At 35.4% G+C, this 19,268-nt stretch overlaps 1 protein-coding gene across 1 annotated transcript in view; it reads left to right on the top strand.

Moving 5' to 3' along the window:
• LOC130232338 (A disintegrin and metalloproteinase with thrombospondin motifs 7) overlaps positions 1–19,268 on the top strand; it is a 186,647-nt gene that overhangs the window by 24,774 nt on the left and 142,605 nt on the right. Inside the window, exons 5-7 of the mRNA XM_056462181.1 lie at positions 3,660–3,743; positions 16,869–16,993; positions 17,262–17,411. Coding sequence (XP_056318156.1) covers positions 3,660–3,743; positions 16,869–16,993; positions 17,262–17,411 — 359 coding nt within the window. The remainder of the gene's footprint in view (positions 1–3,659; positions 3,744–16,868; positions 16,994–17,261; positions 17,412–19,268) is intronic.

Below are 19,268 nucleotides of genomic sequence, written 5' to 3'. Positions count from 1 at the left end.
TGTTGCAGGTCTGAATGACAGGAAAGGATGTATATTTACAAATGAAATGATGTTGACCGGACAAAACATGAAATATTTTGTGTTCATATTGTCTGCAATGCAATACAAGCTAAAGTAAATTTGGAAACCTCTAGTTTCTTTTTTTATTTGTGTTTTTCATACTGTCCCAACTTTTTCTGATTTAGGGTTGTACATATAAATACTAATAGTGTACAGTATCCTTTACATATCACACACATTGGTTAAAAAGTAGGTTTCTGTCAGTCATACTAGAGTATTTATTTCAGTTCTTTAAAACCACAGATTGTATCATATTTGTTAAAGATTCTTCTGTGAAAATATGTGAAAATTATGTCCAACAACACAAGTTAATTGAATGTTATTTTTAAAAAGGCAGAGCCTTTACTGTTTTGGCCTCATGTCTGTTGCTCAGTGAATCAGAAGAGAATAATAATGCTTCATGCTTTATGTGAGTTGTTTCAGCCATTGTAATTTCTCATCTCTGAGACTTTTTAAAAGCACATTTATCGCATCACCCCATCTTACTACCTCTGCGTTAGTTGTATCAGAATAGAGTTTAATATTTTCTTCAGTTTTTTTACGGTATTTAATGGTCTGGCACATTTTAAGGACATCAGGAACTTTTAAAGGTTCTCAGATTAAGGATAATAAGAAAAGAGGATCAGGTTTTGCCATAGTCTGCCTCAAATTTGTTTACCTTTAATATTAGGATAATCCCTATAGAATCTCTGTTCAAGGTGAATTAACAGATCAGATGGAAAAAAAGTGCTGTCTGAAAATTTCTTCTAAAATTAGCATATTTAGCATATAGCAATTAGTATATTCTTCATGTTTAGTTATTTCACTTCAAAGCTAACGAAAAGAGCATACTCTTTGTCATAAAGGAAACATTACTGGACCTACACACACAAGCCTAAAAAAATGTAATTTTAAAAGAAAATTTCAGATGGAACTTTTGCATCTGAGCTCATCATATGTACTAGGGGTGGGACTGTTCACAAAATTGTCGATTTGGTTTGTATCATGCTTCTGTGGTCATGGTGTTCAGTTCGATTCAACTCACATTGTTTAAAAAAAATCCCCTTCTTGTAACACTTAAATACCATTTAGAAATACCACACATTATCATGGAATACACTCACACTGAACTGATTGTTATGTTCAAGAAACCAGTCTGAGATGATTCACGCTTTATGACATGGAACTGCTACTCACTGGATATTTTGTCTTTTTTCGGACCATTCTCTGTAAACCCTAGAGATGGTTGTGCGTGAAAATCCCAGTAGATCAGCAGTTTCTGAAATACTCAGACCAGCCCGTCTGGCATCAACAACCATGCCACGTTCAAAGTCACTTAAATCCCCTTTCTTCCCCATTCTGATGCTCGGTTTGAACTGCAGCAGATTGTCTTGACCATATCTGCATGCCTTAATGCACTGAGTTGCTGCCATGTGATTGGCTGATTAAAAAAATTGCATTAACGAGCAGTTGGACAGATGTACCTAATAAAGTGGCCGGTGAGTGTACATACCCTTCTTATCTACCCATTACAGTATTTAAAAAAATAAGAAAAGTTATTCACAAGGCCATGACTTCTAATTTCAGTCTTAGAGTTTAACTTTAGCCTGTTTTTTTTTTTTTTTTTAATGACATCAGCGTGTTCATTTTGAAAATATTCTTCCATAAATGTGTACTTTCACTTATGGATCAGACTTAGCTGTGTTAAAAATGGCTATTCTGACATTGTTGCACGCATTCGGCCTATATTTTGCTGCGCAAGAAGAACTTGTTGAATTAAAAAAACATTTGTGAGCTGAGAGAGAAACCTGCACGAGTAAGAGTATTGAGTTTCTGTCACATCTTGCACTGAAATCTCTAAACTGTTATTTACCTGATGTGCAGCATTAACAGTGAAAGAGGCACTGTAAACTCAGAATAGACCATAGTAACACACCAACAAACTGCTTCAAGCGGCTGGAATCCCTATTATGTACCATTTCCCATACTGTGTCTTATTTCAAAGGCTGCATCCTCCGAGGGATGCAGACTTCAAAGGTGAGTCCTTTGAAGTTTACACAGGTCAAACTGAGTATTTTGAAATTAGACGATCTAGCCTACAGAGGACAAGACTCTTGTCACCTAGCTGCCATTAATAAACAGTAGCACAATTTGTAATTACTTTTTATCAAAGTGATTTTAAAACTTATACTAAGTGATCTGAAGGCAAAACAAGGTTCACGAAACAGGAAATACAGTTGAAGTCAGAATTATTAGCCCCCCAGAATCATTAGCCCCCTGTTTATTTTTCCCCCAATTTCTGTTTAATAGAGAGAAGATTTTTTTCAACACATTTCTAAACATAATAGTTTTAGTAACTAATTTCTAATAACTGATTTATTTTATCTTTGTCTTGATGACAGTACATAATATTTTACTAGACATTTTTCAAGACACTTCTATAGACATTTAAAGGCTTAACTAGGTTAAATTAGGTTAACTAGGCAGGATGGGGTAATTAGGCAAGTTATTGTAAAATGATGGTTTGTACTTTAGACAATCGAAAAAATAAAAAGCTTAAAGGGGATACTAATTTTTTACCTCAAAATGTTTTTTAAAAATTTAAAAACTGCTTTTATCCTAGCCAAAATAAAACAAATAAGACTTTCTCCAGAAAAAAAAAAATGTTATCAGACACAATGTGAAAATTTCCTTGCTCTATTAAACATCATTTGGGAAATATTTAAATAAGAAAAAATTCAAAGGGGGCTAAAAACTAAGAAATAAAAAATTTAAAACATGCAAAAATATAATATATTACTTTGGTCCACACAACAACTAGGAATAATTGACAGCAAAGCAGACAGAAATGTAGTGTGCTTAAAAACCCAGTGTTCTTGTGTGTAGGTCTACACAATAATAATGCATATTTATAGTTATTTTTCAATCCATGAACAGACATTCATGATTAATTAATGATTTGTTTATTTCTTTACCCCAGCCCTAGTCATTTGTGGTCGTAACAACATTTCTAACCTTGATAAGTATATTTACCAATACATTCCATGCAGGCTTGATCACCAACGAGTTCGAGCAACCTGATAAATCAAGGTTTTCTAATAAAGTGAACCAGGCTTTGAGTGCTCCGCAGAATCATCAAAGGTCAGATTAATGTCGGCAGAAGTTGCACCACCTCAAAAAGACAGATCCTCATCAAAGATGCCTCATTAATTCACTGGAACATTTTGTAACAAGCACCACAGAAGCAAAAAATCTCTAATCATATATTTCAAACCCCGTTCACCTCAAGGAGAGTTTTCATACGAGAGCAGAACATCTAAGTACCTCAGCAACAGAAAATCTGTTTCGTGCTAAACTTCTTAAGTCAATATCGGCACATCAGTCAATATGAAGTGCTCTTCAAGTGTTTCTATGACCTTTTTTTTTCTTCTCTGCATTCGACCTTTCATCAAAGCCCCCTGTAAGGCTCTGGGATTATAAATAAATAAACTGCCAATTATGGCTGTTTTTAATGAAGTTCTTTTCCAGAATGTATACATTACTGTTGTAGAGTTTTGTAAGCTTAATATGGCTTCAAATCTAGATTACATTTACATATGTGAAAATGCTGTGTTTTATAGGTGGCAGGGTTGTTTCGAGATGCCAGCATCGGAAATGCCATCAACATTGCTGTTGTGCGTCTTGTTCTGTTGGAAAAGGACGAGGTAAGTAAAATGACATATCAGCCATAGAGACATTTGGTCTAAAAATACATAGCAGACGTTCTGAATCAACGTCAGTGCTGCGAAACAGATGTATTGCACACTCTCACACACACAAACGCACAGCGAGAGCTTTTGCCAATGACGCCTGTATTTTAAATGCAGGAGTGAATCACCTAATTCAGTTTAATTTATGTTCCTCTTTTTTTGTTTAATGTGTTAAACTGGTAATTTATCTAAAAATGAAAATGTAAATCTGTGTGTTTCTTTTTTTTTTTTTGTAAAGAACCACAAAAGAAGCCATTTTAAAGAATGTTAGCCAATAGCTATGCTTCTAGCCACCTATTGGACATGCGCATAATAAATTGGTTGATGGAAATGCCAAGATGTGTAAAAGGGCTAATTTATACTTCTACGTCAAGTGCAAGAGTATGCCCTGGCGCAGCCTTCGCGTATTCGCATAGACCTCGCCATAGCTGATGCCGACGCTGACGCGCACCTCTTCAAAACTGTATCTACATGTAGCAACAACGTGTAGTGCAAACTCTGTGAATGGTCAGCTTAGTAGTGCTGATGAGTGTGGGCGGGACCGAGAGTTGAACGAACCCAATAGAGCGAGTGTTTACAAGTGTTGAGTCCCGTTAAGGAGCTCCAGGTGGAAAGTTTTGTTTTATGTTTACCTTATGATTAAAGTTGTTGCACGTTTGCCGGATCACACCTCAAAATGAGCGAGTTTAAGCCACTTGTACATTAAGGTAGCGTTTAGTAAAACAAAACACGAGCTAAGAAACTCGACACAGAGAGACACAAAACCTCACAACCAGCAAGCGTTTCGGAAGTGTTACTGTTAGAGCAACACAAACAGCATGCTGTATAAATGCACAGCAAAATGCGAGGCATGTGCCGTGGGTCACGCCGATCACTCAGGCTTATGTTTTGAAAATGCACATAAAAAACGTATGCGCATAACTGAGTACATAAAAGGTATGTTTCCATCCAAAAATGCTAATTAAATTCATGCGCAAAACTGGAATACCACATAAAAGACGTGCAAATAAAGCCGCGTTTCCATCCACTGAATAAAAGAGAACAAAATCGTCACTTCCCGATTAACTGGTGCCAAATATCAACAGTAAAAACAAAATTTGCTGAGGTAGGAGAAGCTGGATCAATTTTTTCCTTTGTTTAATAAATGACTTGCACCTCAGAAGACAAATGACGACATGCAATGAATTAAGAATTAACAAAATATACGCATAAACTATGATGGAAACACTTTTACCAAACCAATTCCAGTATGCGCATTAAAAAAATATATATTTTGTTATAGGAGATCATGTGATGATGAAAAATGTGTGTGAATGGACAAACCAGCAGGCTGAGCACATTGTAAAACATCTGAATTGTTGTTTTGGTCATTCTAAAACGCCGTAACCATTTCAGTATTAGTGTTATTAATTAATTATATTATTAATTACCTCCAGAACTGTCAATAGTGTCTGTGCTCTGCGTCTGATGCCTTTAAACGCCACAATGCGTTCATTGCATGTCGTCATTTGTCTTCTGAGGTGCAAGTCATTTATTAAATAAAGAAAAAAATTGACCCAGCTTCTCCTACCGCAGCAAATTTAGTTTTTACTGTTGATATTTGGCGCCAGTTAATCGGAAAGTGACGATTTTGTTCTCTTTTATTCATTGAATGGAAACGCTGCTTTATTTGCACGTCTTTTATGTGATATTCCAGTTATGCGCTTGAATTTAATTAGCATTTTTGGATGGAAACATACCGTAGCTACAGACATGCATAACTTACCATTTTTTGACATACCTTAAATAGCTTCTTTTGTGTTTAGGTGGATGGTGAGTAAATGATGACAGAATTTAAATTCATGGGTGAACTGAAAAAAAAAAAAAAAAAAAAAAAAAAAAAAACGCCATATTAGTCCCACAAGGTGTTCTGAAAAAAAATTCATACATTAATTAAACTTATTTGATCAACATTATTGTTACAATTTGAGGTAACGCTTTATTTTGATGATCTATTTGAGTATTAGTAGACTGTCTGCTTAATATCTGTTGATACTGCTGCTAAACAGACATTTAACTGACTATAGGAAACTTTGCAAGTACATGTCAACTTACACTAGCCCTAACCTCAACCCTAACCCCAACCTAACAGTCTACTTATAATCTAATGAGAAATAAATTCAACAAACAGACCATCAAAATTGTAACAGGATGTGACACTGACAACAGTGTTGCGGATCCAATTACAGGTTTATTAGAGAGGTCAGGTAAGAAATGGTCAACAGAGGGGCAAACAGATGTATGCAGGCAATTCAGAGTCATAGTCAAATACACAGGCAGATGGTCAGAAAGCAGGCAGCAGACAGAAGTAAATCAAGATAAACAAGGCGAGGATCAAAACACGGCAAAGCAAAGACAAAGGAAACGTGTTGTAAAGGCACTAAACAGTAAACAAGACTCAGCAATGAGTGTCTCAAAGTGAGCCATATATATGTGTGTGTAATCAGCACTTGAGCAGCATCAGCTGTGTATTAGTGTGTGTGCTGCATGACTGGGGCTTGTAGTCCATAAACCGGTAGATTTGTAGTCCATAAGTGATCTGAAGCTGCTAGATTGCTGATAATCATAACAAAAATATAGTGTGAACCAAATATTCCAAATATATAAATAATATATTTTTTTACATGCAAAACCTATTTTTTTGGCATTTTGCATGGCGGCAAGTTAAGGCTAGGTAATTAAAAATAATGAAAAAATATAATAATGAGAATAATAATAATAATAATAATAATAATAATAATAATAATAATAACACGTCAAGTTTTCTAACCTACTCTATAATATATTGTGTGTACAAGAGTCACTCCTGAGATTTGTTTATGAAGATAAATGAATGATAATTCACTCATAGAATGATTGGTGCTGCTTTTCAAATGAGCTGAATAAAGATTAATTTCTGGCCTTTTGCCTTTATTAGGACAGTAATGAGACAGGAAGTGAAGTTGGAGTAAGGGAGGGGGGTAGGGTTGGGAAATGTCCTCGAGCCAGGATTCAAACTCAGGACGCCCCGACTAGGCTATTGCGCCGACATATGAGCTGAATTTTTATGTGGGACAACAATTAAGTTGTCCCACATAAAAATTCAGCTCATATGTCGGCTTAATAGATTTGTGTTGGGATAACATGAAGCAATTGTGTTGAACCCAGCATTTTGTATTGTGTGTCTTTAAGCAAGAAACATGGAAAAATTCACTTATTTGCTCAGTTGTTATTGGATACTTTTACTCAAAGTAATATTAATATTAACCTCCAGACTGCTGAACTCATGAAAATACAAAAGACTTAGAAAGCAATTGTCAAGACATTGGTTTGTTTTGCTGGTTTCACATCTGGAGAACAGAGACACATCACTGATGTGCTTTTAAATACTTGTTAACAACTAGTTAATCAGTTTGTTTAGACACACTTTCTGTAAATATGGTTGCCACTCCTGTAAATAACGCAATTGTTCAAAACAGATTTGAACTGTTTACTGTGTCACTGCACATAATAGAAATGACATAAATTAATAACTGGCCCACAACACTGTCATAAAAGATGTTGTTTGGAGGTTTTTACCTAAAAACACTATACCTTATAGCCCACTATAGGTTCATTTGTTTTGCTATACAGCCCCCCTTTGAATTATTATAATTTTTTTTATATATATTTCCCAAATGATGTTTAACAGAGCAAGGATATTTTCACAGTATGTCTGATAATATTTTTTTCTTCTGGAAGTCTTATTTGTTTTATTTCAGCTACAATAAAAGCAGTTTTTCTTTTTTAACGACCATTTTAAGGTCAAATTATTAGCCCCATTAAGCTCTATTTTTTCGATTGTCTAAAGAACATACCATCGTTATTGGTTACAATAACTTGCCTATTTACCCTATCCTGCCTAGTTATCCGAATTAACCTAGTTAAGCCTTTAAATGTCACTTTAAGCTGTATAAAAGTGTCTTGAAAAATATCTAGTAAAATATTATGTACTGTCATCATGGCAAAGATAAAATAAATCAGTTATTAGAAATAAGTTATTAAAACTATTGTGTTTAGAAATGTGTTGAAAAAAATCTTCTCTCTATTAAACAGAAATTGGGGAAAAAAATAAACAGGGGGGCTAATAATTCTGACTTCAACTGTATATTGATAACAAACCTAAAGTTTACATTAGACAAATGCATTCAAAATGTTTCTAATTATGACCGTAATATATTTATTTATTATTATTTAAAACTTTGGTCCCACTTATAAATTGCCATATTAAATGGCTTTAACTAATATGTACTTACACTAAAATTAATAATTTTTTGAAATGTACTTGTTGTGTAAATACACAATTTTACATCGTACTTATACTTGATTAAATACTTGCATGTCATCCTACCCATATCACCACAACTGTTCATAACCCTACCCGTATCCCAACTTAAGCACCACAAGTGTTCTCAAATACATCATGAACACAGTAAGTACATTGTATTTATTTTTTGATGCAAGTACATAATAGTTTAGGGCACTCAATATAAAGTCGGATCGAAACTTTTAATAAAGATGATTTCAAAAGTTTTTTTTAAAAAATGTAACACCCCCCGCCCCCCACCCCCCATGTGCATCACATATACTTCATACCCACTGCCAAGTGCCTGTTTAATGTGAAAAGACATAAGCAACTGTGACCCCTGAATGGAGTCTGAGGCTACATTTACACGTCAACAATTTAGCCTAACCAGAATTTTTTTTCCTTGTGTTATAAAAAAAATGTACTACAACATTTTCAAAAAGATCTCCGTTTACACAAATACGAAAACAAAAAACACTGTTTTAGGCATGCCAGGTCAGTTTGTAATGCTATCACTTTGTTAGAAAATAATCCCTGAAAGGAAGTGATGACATGCCGCCAGTATCTCTTTGCTGGTGTGTATGTAAAATTTGCCTTAAATGTGCATGATGTGCCTCCCATGATGGTTGTGAAGTGAAGTAAATGTGAAGCGTTAACAGTATTCCATGTATTCCTTCATTGCTGTCGTGTGTGTTTCGCACTTGCCTTTAATCCACTCTCCTCTAAACACAGACTATACTCACGCATCATCATTTTCAAAGACTTGTTTTCGAGTGTTTACATGACATGTCAACAGCTGCGTTTTCAAAAACTTCCACCCATTTTCAAATTTATGCATCTTCAGTGTAAATAAATAGGCAAAACGTATGAAAGGTTTACTGTTCTGGGCTGTAAACGTTGTGTAAAAGGCTCCCAAGTGTAACAGTCAACTGAAGCTGTTAAAAGTCCCCTGAAGCGCCATGAAATGTGCAGCTTTGTTCACTGTATGCAAAAATTTCAACTGAAGCATAAAGACATGGTAGAACATTCAAGTAGCTCCTGTAATTTTTTTAAATAACCAATAGAATTTTGTTTGTATCACAGCTCGGCCAGCTAGATTTATTGATTTAAAGCGCATCTCACAATAACCACAGTTTTACCTAGCAATATTTAGTTGATCTAAACTTTTTCTTGCTTTAAAACACCACACAAGTCAAATGGGTTTGATATGTTTTCTGTCATTGGGCCTTTTTCTCACAAACGCTACCAAGATCTGCATCCTTCAGATGTTTATCTGACACAGCCGAGGCGGAGATTGAGGCACACTCTGACAGGCACGTGGGAACGGTGGGCAGGGAGAACTAACAAAGGCACGAGCCACAAAAACAGCTATATTGTGTTCAAAGCAGGAAATTTGAATGTTCTGAAAGGTATAATAAATAATCTGATGGGTGTTTTGAGCTGAAACTTTACAGACACATTCTGGAAACACAAAAGACTTTAAAAGAAAATTAAATTAAATCTTGTAAAAAGGGGTAAAATAGGTGCCCTTTAAGTTAAAATAATTAGTATTAGATGACATATGATGAGATTTATGCAGTAAATGGTTAAACTTTTGTCTTCAATGGACCTCTTGTTTTAAAAACTGTAATAATAAAATTTTTGAATATTTTTTAAATAATATTTTTCACATTTTTGAACCAAATATCAAAACTACCCTATGGTGTGACTGTCTCAAGCATAAATAGTTCAATAAATGAACTAGCTCTTGTCAATTAAAAAGAAAATAGTAAAATTATGAATAAATTTTAAAAGTTTTTTCTCTAGTAGGCCGGTTGGGCCACCCTTTGCAGCAACAACTGCAAGCAAGGATTTTTGATAACTTGCACAGAGTCCGTTACAGCATTGTGGAGGAATTTTGGCTCACTCATCCTTGCAAAATTGTTGTAATTCAGCCACATTGGAGGGTTTTATGCATGAACTGTCTTTTTGAGATCATGCCACAGCATGTAAATTCGATTCAGGTCAGGACTGTGACTAGGCCACTCCAAAGTCTTCAGTTTTTTTCTTCACCCATTCAGAAGTGGACTTGCTGATGTGCTTTACTGTATATCACTGTCCTGTTGCAGAACACAAGTTTGCTTCAGCAGGATATTCTCCTTTAGGATTTTTTTTTTGTACACAGCAGAATTCATGGATCCATTTATCACATAAAAAATTCCAGGTCCTGAAGCAGCAAAACAGCCCTAGACCATCAGACTAACACCACCCAATTTTTCTGTTGATATGATGTCCTATTTCTGAAATGCTGTGTACTTTTACGCCACACAAAAAGGGACACAAACCTTCCAAAATGTTTCAAAACAAAATATTTTTCTTAAAAGTCATGGGGATCATCAAGATGTTTTCTAGCCAAACTGCAATGAGCCTTTATGTTCTTTTTGCATAGCAATGGTTTTCATCTTGGAACTTTGCCATGCAAAGCATTTTTGCCCAGTACTGATTTTATGGTGGATTTATGAACACTCACCTTAATTGAGGCAAGTGAGGCCTGCAGTTCTTTGGATGTTGTTGTGGGGTCTTTTGTGATCTCTTGGATGAGTTGTCACTGCGCACTTGGGGTAATTTTGGTCAGCCGGCCACTCCTAGGAAAGTTCTCCACTGTTCCATGTTTTTACCATTTGTAGATAATGTCTCTTACTGTGGTTCACTGCAGTCCCAAAACTTTAGAAATGACTTTTCCAGATTGGTAGGTCTCAATTACTTTCTTTCTCATTTGTTTTTGAATGTCTTTGAGACTCTGCATGATGTCCAGCTTTTAAGGAACTTTTGGTCTACTTAACTTTGCCAGGCAGGTCCTATTTAAGTGTTTTTGATTGGGAACAGGTGTGGCTGTAATCAGGCCTGGGTGTGGCTAGAGAATTAAACTCAGGTGTGATAAACCGAAATTATTCATTATGTTTTTTTATTTAGTTATGTTTTATGTTTAGGAGCAAACACTTTTTCACACCGCTGTGCATTTTTGGATTTTGTTTTCCCTTAATTATAAAAATGTGATGTGTTATCTTTGACTAATATTTAAATTAGTTTGATGATTTAAAACAACTAAAGTGTGACAAAAATGTAAAAAATAAGAAATCACTATAAATATAACTATTAACTTTGTATTCACCTTATTCTCCGCATACGAGCGGGCACAACCATTGGAATCTTTTTGGCACGAGACTTTCGGTCTCATTCACTTCCATTTATTAATAAACGTTAAAAACAGCTTGTTTTGCTGCTTGATGTTGCAAACTGATGTTTTCTTATTATATTATTTTACTTTGTCTGTATAGTCATGAAAACACTTGTGTGAAGAGCAAGTAGTTTGACAGTTTTCTGCCAATTATTTTATCCTAGTCATTTCTCCCATAGGCAGCTGAGGCCGAAGTTCTAAAACAATCGCAAAAACGAGCGCACTTCCACATCGAAGAATAAAGTCAATATACTGACTAAATGTGCATGCATCATAAATACATTACGCAGAAATGACATGAACAAGCTGACCTAACAGCAGGTTGCATACAGTCAAAGCCAAAAGCCAAAGACAATGGTAACATGAGGGTTATATATAATCAAACAATGAGGTCTCCTGAGAGAAACACACAATGAGACAAAACATATGATACATGAAAACCAGTCAGGAGACGACGGATACAGCAAAACATCCATTAACAACAAGAAACATCAACAAATGAACACATAGCAAGAGGAAGTACAAGAGGAAGATAAGACAAACAAGAGGAAATGCAAGACAAAACCAAATTACATAACAAAATAGGATGAGGATAGGATGAAACTATTTACTGAGTCTATTGAATAGTCTCATCACACACTTTTTGCAGGAATAATTTAGACAGTAAAGCTTCAGTGCAGCCGAACTTATTGTGCACTTATTTTTAAAAAATCTTCACAAAAAGAATTAGACCTAAAGAACTAGGTCCTAAAACTTTCTTGTTTTAACCAATGGAAAAGTGAAGGTACTACAATACTGACAAAAGCCAGAAAAGGGTTACTTTACATTTTGTGTATTGCTTTATTTTAGGTAGAAACATTCAGATGTTTCAAACTAATTAATTTGCAAAAGGTTTGTAAAGTTCTGTACGTACAATAAAAGCAGGTCTAAAGTCCAGCGTAGAGTGCGTTAGTTATGCACCTATGCGAGTTCAAATGCTTACACATTGCTTAATACATACAGGATGTACAGCAATACACAAATATCTTTACATATGAAAACAATTAAAGGATTAAAATGTTACAAAAGTTATTATTTTCTACATAATTATAAAAACCACTGCCTCCATGCCTTCTTCGTCTCAAAGAGCTTTTTTTCAGTTAATTCATGGCAATTTGCGATTGCATAATGTTATTATTAGTAGCAGTATTATTTATTATATGCAAATTTATATTTGTTTTATATAAACAAGCTTAGATTTGTCAACCTGTCAGGTTTTGAAGACTTATGCATTACCATATGGGGCATAAGAATAGGACGTGTGTTTGGATATAACACCCGGGAAGTTTTTGTTTTCGCGAATCCACAAGAGGCCGCAGCGTGTGCTTTTTCGTATCTCAAATTTCTCTTGCGAGTGCCATTCGCACCTGCGCTGTTCTCGCGTAAACCCACCAGGGGCCGCTGTCGACCGAGCGTCTGTCTGACTGGCTGGATGACTGGATGACTGACTGGCCGGCCGACCAATCGACAGAAAAAATTAAAAAAAATTAAATGCTGCCATATGTATCCCCGCCTACATAATTCGCGGTCTCCAGAAACGTTAGAAAAAGAATGAGCCTGGGTTGAAAGAGAAAGTAAAGAGGCTGAATGGAGGAGGCTCGTTCTTTATCCTTGCGCTGCAGATGGTCTGTTTAACTGTTTTCTTGCTAGTGAAGCATTCAGTTTTTACACTTACAAAGTCCGCCATGTAAATAGCAAATGTGCCATTGCGCGACACAACTGACTCTTAAAGGAAATGGGAGAGGAGACTCTGATTGGTTTAATGCAGGTTATGCTCAAAACACACCCATAACTCATTAGGAGAATAAGCACAACCCTTTTGGACTATGCGCCTGAGCGCAAAGCGTTTTTCCATCCTTAAAATAGCAAAAGTGGATTCGGACACACTTAATGCTTTTGCACCATGCACTTTAGACTTTTTGCCTAAATCATTGAAATAGAGCCCTATGTGTTAATATGCAATGGTTGTTTATTGGTAAAACTAACTGGTCCAGGCATCTTTGCAATTTGCTGACTTTCTAAAACATGTGCAGGGATAGTGGATATCAGACCCCAAAAAGTAATGGTAACACTTACAGTATAGGGACCAATTCTCACTATTAAATAGTGGTTTATTGCCTAGTACCTATTATTAAGATATTGTTTAGTACTTCATTACAATGTTCTTCAAAGTACATTCATGCATCAAAGTGCATTTATTCATTCATACATTTTCTTTCAGCTTAGTTCCTTATTTATCAAGGTTCGCCACAACGGAATGAACCACCAACTATTCCAGCATATGTCAGTGGATGCCATCTGCAACCCATTCTACTGTAAATCTCTAATTTTACTGCATACCCAAACCCACATACTACCTCACTATTCAGCTGTTAACAATCAGCAAATTAGTAGTTTATTGAGCTAGAAGTCCTATAGTTAATTGTTTATTAAAACTCTAAAAAATATTTCAAGCTGTACTTTATCAAATTAAAAATGTATCTTTCATTTCAGTTGAATATTATTAGTTTTATTTTTTCAAGTAAGTTAAGTTCAAAACAGTTAAAAATAAATGTTTTTGAGCTTAACTAAGAAATATTTATTTTGACCAATGTAAAATTTTAGGGTTACTCACACAGGCTAGTGCATGCATATTAAACAGAAGCTCAATATTGTGATGACCTGGCCCACAGCACTATAGCCATGTGCATCATGGGAAAGGGTTTAGAGTTGTTTATATGTATGTTATATGTATGTTATATTAGTTAAAACTATAGGTGGGCATAGATTAATTTTTTTTATCTAGATTAATCTCACTGTAATCTTGGAATTAAAATGGCTCATTTGAATTCTGCCGAAGGCATAGAGAATATGTGTGCTACCAAAATAATGACTAAAAGTAAAGTCTATGAGAACGGGTTTCTCTAGCCAGATGGCCCATTAGACCAGGGGCTCATCTCCTGTTTCCAAAATGCATCACAAACTGCTTGAGAAACTGTTCTACTATGATAATTGATGATGAAAATAAATAATGTTCAATAAGATGTACTTGTGTTTACTAACTGCTTATTCAGTTAAAAATGAAGTTTGAACTGTAGGTCTACATATGCTTGAAACAGCGATTTTTGATTACCTTAATGCAACTAAAGTCACAACTGAACTAAACAGAAATGGAATTAAGACGTGGAGTATGCATATATTAGTGGCATTATTGAAGTAAACACCACAATCGTCATGTCATCATTTAGTCATAAAGTAAACACCCCAATCGTCACCACAATTATATTACATATTACCGTCATGTAGGATTTTTTGCCATATTTTCCGACAAGATCCACACACGCACATTGCGGAAGATTTTTCTTTCCATTTGGCGTGCGTTATTAAATTCCTTAACACTCTCACTAGTCCTTACTCCTTGTTTGCGTCTAATATCCCAGTTTGTCACGGGGGCATGAATGAAATGTTCATCAGTGAATGTGAAACTACCAAACTGCAGTTAAAGTCACCAAAAATTACAGGAAACTCTTACATGAAAGCACTTCACATAAACACCTTAATTATACTATTGTCAATTAACGCAAATAACTAGATTACATATTTTCATGTAAATGTAGTCAGTAGTGTCTTCGAAGTAAGTGAAAGATCCAGAAAGGCATCCTGCTGATCTGATTCAGAAGGGCACTTATTTGTCAGACGGCTCACCGGTTTTACTTTCATTCACCATCATTCATTTTAAAAAGCACCTGTCCATTTTATTTGTAAATGTTTTACTCGAACGCATAAACTCTACAGGTGCCTGATAGTTAGATGTGGAGTTAACCTTATTGTAAAGTGTGAGCAATATGTCAAACATGGCTGAGATGTTCACTATTTTGTGAACATTTCAGTTCAGTTCATTCAGGCCCAGTTTACACTAATACGTTTTAGTTTGAAGACGCATAAGTTTTGCTATAGTTGCGCCATCCGTCCACATTACGTCGGAGCTTTTTGAAAACGCTGGAGAGGCCGTTTTTGTTTTAAAATGCTGCTGCTCTGTATAAGTATGGATAGGGAAAACAGATATGTCTGACAATGGAGGCAGGGCTGCAGACATTCACCTGATTGGAGCTTTTTCCTCAATATTAAGTAGCCTACACACAGTTCAGTCTTGCATCCTCTCCTTGTAAGTTCAGACTTCACAAGTTTGATATGGAAAACAAACTCCTGAGGACACGTCTTCAAAGACATGTAAATCTTCAAAGGGAACAACAGTGTACTTTATAACATCATTCACATACCCTGGCCATGCTGTTACACTATCTTAACAATAAAATGAAAACATGATTTAAGGAACTGCCTATTTTCATTTTGATATTAACTTAACAGACACCAAAAATGTTGAGACGTCGTGTAGCTGCATATTTATATGACCGTCAAGTTCACTGTATGCATATTTATAACAAAACGGAGCCTATAAACATCACTGCCTCCTTTCATATTCATTGAAAATACAAAACATAACCTCTCTTTTGCTGAATATCAGTTGTAATAATCAATAATGCCCATTATAAAACTATAACATGCAATACGTTTATACAATATAGGAAATAAATGCAAGCAATTAGTCAAATATGCAGAATCAGTCTAAACGGTTACATCAACTAATATCTTTGCGCTCAGCCAAAACACGTTACCTGAAAACAAGTAATAGTTTCAAAAATATCACGTTTAACAAATATTGCAGATATAGTAAGATTATACCAGCGGTAGATCCTTGATGAACAGTCTGGGTAGACGACTGCCTGGAGCTCAGATGTCCACATACGCTGCATCGCATGCCAGAATGTGTGTGTGTGGTCAAGCGATGTGCGTTTTCTGCATTGTAGTGTGGACGGAGAATTGTTCAGAAACGCTGGGAGAAACACCAGTGTGGATGCAGATCGTTTTCATTCTAAAATGGTGTAAAACGGGGTTAATCCATTTCACTTTTACATGGCTTTACCTTTAACTGAATACAATGGCTCTTTCAGAATTGCTCTTTATATTGTCTAGCTAAAACTTTATAATTCAACTTGGGAATCCAATTACTTCTTTCTCTTTTAAATTGCATTTTCATTACTATTCATGATTTAATTATTAGATGACATCACATATTGGGGCGGCGCAGTGGATAGCGCTGTTGCCTCAAGCAAGATGGTCGCTGGTTTGAGCCTCGGCTGGGTCAGTTGGCATGTCTGTGTGGAGTTTGCATGTTCTCCCCGTGCTCGCATGGGTTTCCTCCGGGTGCTTCGGTTTCCTCCACAGTCCAAACACATGCTCTATAGGTGAATTGGGTAGGCTAAATTGTCCGTAGTGTATGAGTGAATGACTTCACATATTTAAAAAAAGGCCTTATTGAGTGTTATATGTTATTTTTGTCATTACATCTAAGCATTTATTGTAGGTTGTGCTGTATTTCACACTTTAAATATTTATTAATTCAATGATTATCTATTATCAGGAGGATTTGAAAATCACCCATCATGCAGACAACAGTCTGCACAGCTTCTGTAAGTGGCAGAAAAACATCAATATGAAAGACGATGACCATCCAATCCATCATGACGTGGCTGTACTGATTACTAGGTAATGTGTTCAAAAATGTATTTTTTGCTGCTTGTTCATACTACTTATTTAAGCTGAAAAAACACAATTATTGAGTTTTGTTTAGGACAACCTAACTCTTTTATGTCCAATCCAAATAAATGTGTTAACGTAATTGATTTGTGTTGGCACAACTTGAATTTGTGTGGAACCCTTCATTTTTACAGCGTGTACAGCATATGACATCTAATTATAACCAGTTTTACATTGCTTCAACATATATAATGCATGTGTTATTTCCATGACCTAGAAAAGACATTTGTGCTGCCATTAATAAGCCATGTGAGACACTGGGACTGTCTCATGTGGCAGGAATGTGTCAACCTCATCGCAGCTGCAGCATCAATGAAGACACGGGCCTGCCGCTGGCATTCACTATCGCTCACGAACTCGGCCACAAGTAAGACTTTTCATGATTCATGTGTTTTAGTTGTTTTTTTTTGGTATATTTTTTTATTATGCATCTTTCTAATAAATTAAATATACAGTTGAAGTCAAAATTATTAGCCCTCCTACACTGTAAACCCCAACAGTCAACTTTATCAAATTAAATAAGTGTAGTTAACTTAAAATTGACTGAAAGTTAATTCTACTCATTTGAAAAAAGTTTTGAACTCAGTGTTGAAGTTAATTAAATACCTGATAACTTCAACTTAAATGGAGTAAGTTCACAGTACTCATGTAGACTTGTTTTTTTTAACTCAAATGGTTTCCAGCAGTCGGTTTCCTCAAACAGTTTGAGTTACCTTAACTTATTGAGCTTTACAGTACTCAGTTGGTTTGAGTTCTCTTCATTTATTGGGTTTTCTGTGCTCAAATTTCCTCATTTACTCAAATGGATTAAGTTCACAGTACTCATTAGGATAAGTTTTTGAATTTAAATCGTTTGTTGCCATTGGTTTTCTCAAATATCTTTGAGGGTTTTACAGTGGATGAATTTTATTTTCTTTCTCAAATATTTCACAAATGATGTTTAAAGGTGCAGTAGGTGATTGTCTTCAGAAACATTTTTTGTTGTGCTGGTTGTAAGTCTCTTCACATTCCAATAGTACTGATTAAAGTAAATGATCTAAATGTATTTATATGTATTTTTAAACTCTGGGTAAGGCATAAGACTAAAAAAATGTTTATCCAATCAAAATATTGTCAGGCCGATATCTCCCATAATTCTGATAAGTAGCTCAAACTGTCTGTCATTTGAACTAGTGCGCATCTGTTTGTAGGCAGCTCCGCCGTTTATGCATACACATGCTGCGCGTTCATGAGAGAGAGAGAGAGAGAGAGAGAGAGAGAGAGAGAGAGAGAGAGAGCGATAAAAACATGCTGAATCCAAACTTTTTGAAAAATCCTGAATGAATATTGGAGTTTTTTTGCACACTGGAGGAACGGCGACAGGTAATGTTCTGTTTAAAACTATTTTAGTCACGCAGAGCTGATGTAGATTAAGTTGTTATGAATGGGTTATATGCACAGAGGTGTTGTTCAGCCAATGAAATCTTCTGGCAAATGATGAATGTGAATATTTTCAGTTTCATATGAGGCCTTTTACAGCATCGATAATGTAGATTTTATTTAGTTTAACAACAAAACATCAGTCAGTAGCGCTATACCGCCCATAGTCTGCTTTATGGAGCTGAAGTTGGTTTTCTATTCATATTGGTTTATTTTTGAACAATGACAAGCTGTGACTCGCTCCCTATATTGTTTACTGCTACTCTGAATATTCGGTCAGAAATAGCATGTAAGTATGGCTTAGTAATGAGTGTAATTCCTGCACACCGCCGGCCAAGCTTTAGCTTTAGCTTAACACATGAGAGAGGGTTCTGCTGTCATCTTTAAGGTGCGCACGCTCGTGTTTTCAGGAGGCGTGGCTTTGGGTGGCAGGGGAGAGACAGTGTTTCAGAGATTTATGCTAACAGGCTAGCATTGTGGCAAATCACCTACTGCACCTTTAACAGAGCAAGGATTTTTTTCACAGTATTAACTATAATATTTTTTTCTTCTGGAAAAAGTCTTTTTTGTATAATTTCGGCTAGAATAAAAGCAGTTTAATTTTTTTAAACCATTTTAAGTTCAAAATCATTAGCCCCCTTTAAGCAATATGTTTATTTGATTGTCTACAGAACAAACCATCATTATACAATTTATTGCCTAAATACCCTAACTTCCCTAGTTAACCTAGTTCAGCCTTTAAATTGCAATTTAAGGTGATTATTAGTATCTTGACAAATATCTAGTCAATTATTATGTATTGTCA

Source organism: Danio aesculapii, chromosome 7, assembly GCF_903798145.1.
Source record: "Danio aesculapii chromosome 7, fDanAes4.1, whole genome shotgun sequence".
In the NCBI taxonomy this organism is placed as follows: Eukaryota; Metazoa; Chordata; class Actinopteri; order Cypriniformes; family Danionidae; genus Danio; species Danio aesculapii.
This window is presented reverse-complemented; position numbering and strand designations above follow the sequence as displayed.